This window comes from Mandrillus leucophaeus, unplaced genomic scaffold, assembly GCF_000951045.1.
Source record: "Mandrillus leucophaeus isolate KB7577 unplaced genomic scaffold, Mleu.le_1.0 Scaffold1002, whole genome shotgun sequence".
NCBI classification, from domain to species: domain Eukaryota; kingdom Metazoa; phylum Chordata; class Mammalia; order Primates; family Cercopithecidae; genus Mandrillus; species Mandrillus leucophaeus.
Genome location: NW_012098122.1, coordinates 36,832 through 43,876, shown reverse-complemented (window position 1 = coordinate 43,876; position 7,045 = coordinate 36,832). Strand labels below are relative to the sequence as shown.

General features: G+C 37.7%; 1 protein-coding gene across 2 annotated transcripts in view; it reads right to left on the bottom strand.

Moving 5' to 3' along the window:
- LRCH1 (leucine-rich repeats and calponin homology (CH) domain containing 1) overlaps window positions 1-6,807 on the bottom strand; it is a 93,375-nt gene extending 86,568 nt beyond the window's left edge. For both annotated transcript variants that reach the window (XM_011973579.1, XM_011973588.1), the window contains exon 1: window positions 6,667-6,807. In XM_011973579.1, the coding sequence (XP_011828969.1) occupies window positions 6,667-6,779 (113 nt within the window). In that variant the 5' untranslated portion in view covers window positions 6,780-6,807. The remainder of the gene's footprint in view (window positions 1-6,666) is intronic.
- Window positions 6,808-7,045: the final 238 nt, after the last annotated feature.

The following is a 7,045-nucleotide window of genomic DNA, read 5'->3' as shown; positions in this document are numbered from 1 at the left end:
AAAAAAAAAAAAATTCTCTCTTCTTCTCTACAGTACTTGTTACAGGACTTGGTAAAGTGCAGTGTTCTTAGAGGATATATAGTAAGTTGATTATTGATGAAATGGCAATGTTTCACAGTGCTTTTATCTGTCTCATTAGACAAATAAATGCAATTTGGAACTTGTTCATTTAGGGCTGGCAGAATAAACTTTGACAATCATATAAACAAAAAAATATATACAATTGAATTAGGAGTGGGTATTTACCTCAGTTCCAGAGCACTAACCTGCTGCACAAAGATCTTAACAACTCTATTAAGATCAGAAACAGAACTGAAAACAAAACCAACAAATTCTGACAGTACTCTAGTTATCAAAGTCATAATATCCCTTTTGTGTCGCTCTGTTCTTCTTTTCAATACACACACTGATCTGAAACAACAGCTATGATCCGGTGATATGTAATAATGGGAAAATCCTCTTTGGAAGTTATGCCAAGTATGAACTATCCTAAAAGGAATGGAATCTGATAAGAAACAGTCAATCATTCACGCAGTCACACTTCATAAAGCCTGTCAGCTACCAATGGCAACGGACATAATTTTACAGGCACAATAATTTATAAACACATTAATAATTTTAGGGACCACTGGCTACAGGTTCCACCTTGATAACAGATGCCCAAAGAGCACTAGAAAAGGCAAAGTTTAAACTCCACATGGTTGGCCGTGCACATGCACTGGATGACTCCAATGGCCCCTTCCATCTCTGCTATCCCGTGAAAAATGTTTTCAAATTTTAAGCCAGTTCACTTTCAAACTCCAGTTCAGTTCACTGTGTTTTTGGTGTCTTTCTGCTGAGCTGTCATTTCACAAAACAAAACCTGACTACCAAAGACCAGCTTGAAAATATACATGAATATATACACTAAAGTTTTCTCATTCTCCCTTTGAATGAGGTAAGATCTTCATGAAAGAATGTGGGATACACATTTGTATTGAATGGAACCAAATTCCTCCTCCTTTTCAGTTTAGGAAGACACCATCAATTTTTTCATTTTTTTTAGAGAGAAGAAACACCATCCTACAATTGAGACTTTCTTTAAAATTGTCAGTGCAGGGAGAGAAGACATTTCTTCTACAAGTAAGAAGAAATGTAGCTAAATTTAATTTTTAGTTCACAACAAAAAAAATACAAAGTCTGTGTTTTCTAAGGCAACCCTAGCATGCAAGACGCTTGTCCCAATCCAAGATGACTCCTCAGTGTGACTCCCAAAGGAATGTGGGGATACTGGTTATGGGACCATCAGGAAGCTGGCTCTTTCTGCACATTGTTCAGCAGCCAAAAAGAATGCCAGGCTGCAGAGAAAGCAGCCAAAACAGATTCCTTTTATGGTGTGATAACATTTTGTTCAAGAGACCGCCCTGTTCTTTACAGGCAATGCTTCAGAACCCACTCCTAGTAGGTGGGGAGAGGTTGGGACTTCTAATGAATATAGCAGGCCTAGCTGGGTGTATTTCACCCTAGAAAAGTAAAAGCACTCACCAAGAGTTCTGGAAGCAATATGATCAAATACTACACAGAACTTTCATTTCTTGGCAGTCGCTACCCGTGAGATGAGACTTTTTAACCAAGGTCCCTATTCTTAGATTCACAACACTCCTACTATTGCCAAGAGTTTTGCTAGTCTGGGTTATTTTATTTTCCTACGGTACATTTTCTTCATGAGGCTCATCAACAACAACCTCTCCAGCATCTTAAAATAGATTTTTAACTTTGTGAGGCTTTCCTGTGTAATTCAGGTTCAAAGTGTTGGTTCCTCTATAGGAACAAGTCTTGCTTAATCATTTTTATTGTTCTTGGCCACATTTCTTGGATTAAGACACTTTACAACAGGAAAAGACACAGTGGCACATATACTAAACTAACATAACCTTTTGTTGTGAACACCAAGAGGCAAAGATTAAAAGCCCAGATCCTTCAAACACAGGCTACATAAACAGCAATAATATTTTCCACAAACATAACATTTCTATCACGTGAGAAAATGTGAAAAATATGTAAGTGTTTTTAACTGCACTTCACAGTAAGGATTTTTTTCATGTGCTAACTAAATTTATCTCTATTTTGGGACTAGAGGTTGTTGGCACCAAGCGGCCTTCTGACATTTAAAGACAACCTATTAGCCAAGAAGCTGGTTAGGCAGTGACATATCACCACCACCGCCACCACCACCATCATCGTCATCATCATTATCATCACCATCACTATCACCATCACCATCAAATATTTATGGCTGTTTACTCAGCTGAAATACACAATATACTCCAGAGGGTGTAATCAATTTTGAATGGTTCCCATGAATTCAAAGTAGCTTCATATGGCATCTCTCCTACTTTGGAATATACAAAATTAGTAATTTCTACATGTAATTTATTGAGAGGAGAAAAAAATCTAAATAGAGAGAGATCATGTTGATTTTAAGTATAGATAGACAAAATCTGTGAAAGTTTGAAAAGCAGCTTCTTTGCACTATTTCATCTAACAAGTCTTTCTTCTCAGTTAATAGATATAAGAGGAAAATTTCTAAGTGCTACAGAAAAGAAAGTATTTTAGGGTACTTGTTTATAAAATCAGACAAACTTGCCTATTTGTTAAAGCTCTTTCAGATCATACTATACTTGATATCGTCTACCTTAAGGGTGAGCTCAAAAGTAATTTACAGTTTATTTAATTTTAAGAAATTCACACCGACTTCCCCATACATCAAAATTAATGATAATGTCCTGCATTGATTATATATTTCTTCCTTGGATATATAAGTTTTTTTCTTTGGCATGCTATCCCATTTATAACCACTGCAGAAAAAACACTAGATTAGCTCTTCTACAAAGCAGTGTGTTTACAGCATCCTAAGTCTCTGCGTACTTTTCAAGTGAGGGGATTGGCAGTCTCTCCCCAAAGGCCAAAAGTCAACGAAGTCCACTGCGTCCCTTCACCATACCCAACAAATATACATTTTATTTTGCTAACTTAATACTATCCAGGAGGAGCAGAAAAGACATGAAAAGGCCACAGTGGCTAACCCTGGTTGTTGTGGAGGAGACATCACGTCGTGATCACACACAGACACGATATTCTGAGTTCCTCCTGCTTACCAGGCTTGGGGATGGCTGGGAGTGGGGTGGTAGTCTGTGGACAGGAAGAACTCACACAGACAACACTATCACGTGGATGATACTACTCAACATCTGAGAAGACTTCAAAACAATTTTATTAGATGACACTGCTATTTTCTAGATACAACTACGTATTTGGAAGTAAACAAATGTGGCAGTCACTGTTTCACAGATACTAATAAATCTTTTAGGAAAAAGCTACATTGCATTCAACATCAAATCACTCCCAAACTGATAAATATCTCAATTTCAAGGGTCCAATTCCTAGAAGACATGTTTCAACTATACCCAATAATCAAATAGGAATTAAAGGCCTTAAATTGAGTAACACAAGAGGACCAGCTTCTTGATTACTTTAAAGATTATTCTCATTAATATTTTTATTCTATTTATTTATTTATTTATTTCGAGATAAAGTCTCATTCTGTTGCCCAGGCTGGAATGCAGTAGCACAATCATGGCTCACTGCAGCTTCAACCTCCCAGACCCTCTCACCTCAGCCTGAGTAGCTGGGACTACAGGCGCACGCCAGCACACCCGGCTTATTTTTGTATTTTTTTTTAGTAGAGATGGAGTTTCAACATGTTGCCCAGGCTGGTCTTGAACTCCTGGGCTCAAGGGATCTGCCTGCCTTGGCCTCCCAAAGTGCTGGGATTACAGGCGTGAGCCACCGCGCCCGGCATACTACTTTATGTCATACATTTATACTCACGTAATAAATTTTATAGGAAGTTTTAAAAATAATTTTATGTGTGCGTGTGTGTGTATATATATATGTATGTATATATAGTATCTGGCTTTCAAAAAGTTTAGAGGATAGCCACACATTTTTCTTATATCTTTATACAATACCTCAGAGAGGTAAGCTTTTTCTCATATTTTCTCTATTTGTCAAATTCCTTCAAAGAGCACATGATTCAATACGGGAGAACAGATCTCAGACATGGTATTATTAAAAGTAGCAGAAGTGGACAAAGAAAAACAGAACAAAAACAAAATGACCCACGTACGTTGAAGAAAACAGATACAACCGTGAAGCTAAAAATTAGACTGAAAACAATATTTAAAGAGTTAGATGCTTAACAGCCTCTTTCTATATTCTTTTTCCTTTCCATTACCAGGAATTCATCACAAAACACTGCTTATAACATACCACATGGTCCTCTTCAGCCATCATCAGTTTCAATGAATTCTCCATCTTTGCCTTAAAACATCCTCGGATCCATACTCCAATATATACTTCCTACCCATTTGAAACAGCAATAATCTATTCTCAACTAGGTGTGACATGGAAACCAAAACCATTTTACTAATGTTCTAAAAATATAATATACATTTTAAGATTACATTATCTGGTATGATTAGCATTTTAAAATCCCTATCATCGTAAAAGTAAAATGTCATCTATACCCAAAAGTTTCTCAGTGAACAGGACTAAATACAACAATGCAAAGTTAAATATATAGACTTACTGCATCCAAGACTACCAGCAGTGAAAACGTCACAGCAGGACAGGAGTAGGTAAGTAAACTACACATGCTTTCCCCTGCATATGTTGGAATTAGAGTACAGATGTCTTAGGGAGATACTGATCCAAATTCTACAGACACCTATGCTTGCTGCACCAGGAAATTCCAAGGTTATTAATACCCTACTATGTCAGAAACAGCAAGAAAATTCAAAATGGTCAGATAAGTCAGAAATCTGCAGAAGTGAAGATTAGATACATGAGCCTCCAGATGATCCCAACAGTAACCTACACCTTATTTACCAAAAAGAAGTTAAGGCTACTTAAAAAACTGCTAGGATTTTTTTCAACCCTGATAAAAAAACAAATGCACTTGGCCAGGCACGGTGGCTCACATCTGTTATCCCAGCACTTTGGGAGGCTGAGGCAGGCAGATCATGAGGTCAGGAGATGGAGACCATCCTGGCCAACACGGTGAAACCCTGTCTCTACTAAAAATACAAAAAATTAGCAGACGTGGTGGCGGGCACCTGTAGTCCCAGCTACTTGGGAGGCTGAAGCAGGAGAATGGTGTGAACCCGGGAGGCGGAGCTTGCAGTGAGCCAAGATCACACCACTGCACTCCAGCCTGGGTGACAGAGTGAGACTCCATCTCCAAAAAAAAGCACTTCTACAGAAATGCAATGGAAACTCTTTATTTTATTTTATTTTATTTTTTTTGACATGGAGTTTTGCTCGTCTCCCAGGCTGGAGTGCAATGGCACGATCTCTGCTCACTGCAACCTCCACCTCCCAGGTTCAAGCGATTCTCCTGCCTCAGCCTCCTGAATAGTTGGGATTACAGGCATGCGCCACCACGTCCAGCTAATTTTGTATTTTTAGTAGAGACACGGTTCCACCATGTTGGCCAGGCTGGTCTCAAACTCCTGACCTCAGGTGATCCACCCGTCTCAGCCTCCCAAAGTGCTGGGATTACAGGCGGGAGTCACCGCACCCGGCCAGAAACTCGTTTTTGACTGCAAGGAAAACAAGAGAAAACCAGTAATTTTCGGTAGCCAACTAAATCAAAACAAAAATCAAAATTAAATCAAAACTAAAAAACCACTGACATTATACCTGGTTCATTGAACTTTCTGAAGTTTGATGTCGGGTATATCTGTTACTCAACATAAGCCTTGCTCCCCTTTGCACATCAACATGACACAACTGACATGAGAAAAGGCTACATTCAGGCTTGCAATTGGGGATCTTGTATTCACGGTAAAGATAGATTTGATAAAACAGCTTCCCTCCCTCTCCTGACATCCCAGATATGGGGAAAGGATTTAGAATTTCACCAGAGCACCTAGCTGCAAAGTCTAAAACCAAGGCCTTAAAATAACTGATTTTCTTAACATCAGAGCTACTCAGGGGCATTAATACATGATACCATGTTGTACATAATCAATCAATGCACATTACCAAACCATGCTCTGCAAACACTGACCTAAGTTAGTGGGATGGAAAGACAGATAGCAAACTTTGTGCCTGGCTAGAGTTGTTCAGTGCTCCTCAACTTTCTTAAGAAGGCTTAAAGTGAATGGGCTCAATTAGTACTAGGTAGCAAAGCCCAATGTTATCAATAATTGCCAAAGCTCACCCAGGCTTTCTCTCTTTTTTTTTTTTTTTGATCCTTGTCTGTCCCGACAACCAAACTCTTTTTCACTTCCTTTATACTTCCTCCTCCAAAATCTACATGAATACTTGAAGACAACATAATTACAACCTTACAAATACCAAGCAGACAAAGAGAATAAATGATATAAATCATTTTTTTAAAAAAACCCTTGTCATATTGACATTCAGGGAAGTCTTGCACCAAGAGCAGTATTAACAACATTACAAATTTATTAGAAAAGTTATTACTTAAAACATCTTTGTGGGATCTACATCAAAGAAAAATCAAGAATTGCAAAGAGTGAAAAAAAATGGATAGAAATGAAAGCATAAGTTTTTTATTTCTTTCATTGAATTTGATTACAACTTTTATGTTTAACCTACCTCAAGTTCAGGTAAGTCAGCATCTGGAGATTAACGATGGCTTCAGGAATGACTCTGATACAGTTGTGATACAGATTAAGAATTTCCAGTGATACAAAATGGCACAATTCCATTGGAACTTCAACCAGTCTGTTTTTAGATAAATCTATGAGAAAAGGAGAGAATATTTTCTCAATAAAATTTGAACAAAATCAATATACTTTCATTAACCACAAACACTGTTTTTCTTAACATTATACATTTTGACCAACATTATCATTTTTTTTGCACCTCTGTTACTACAGCATGGTGATTTCTATTTCCTTTTTCTATTTCCTTGACAAATTCTGAAACACATGGGATTTGGAAAAGCAAAAATGCTGTTAAAACTTTTTAGCTC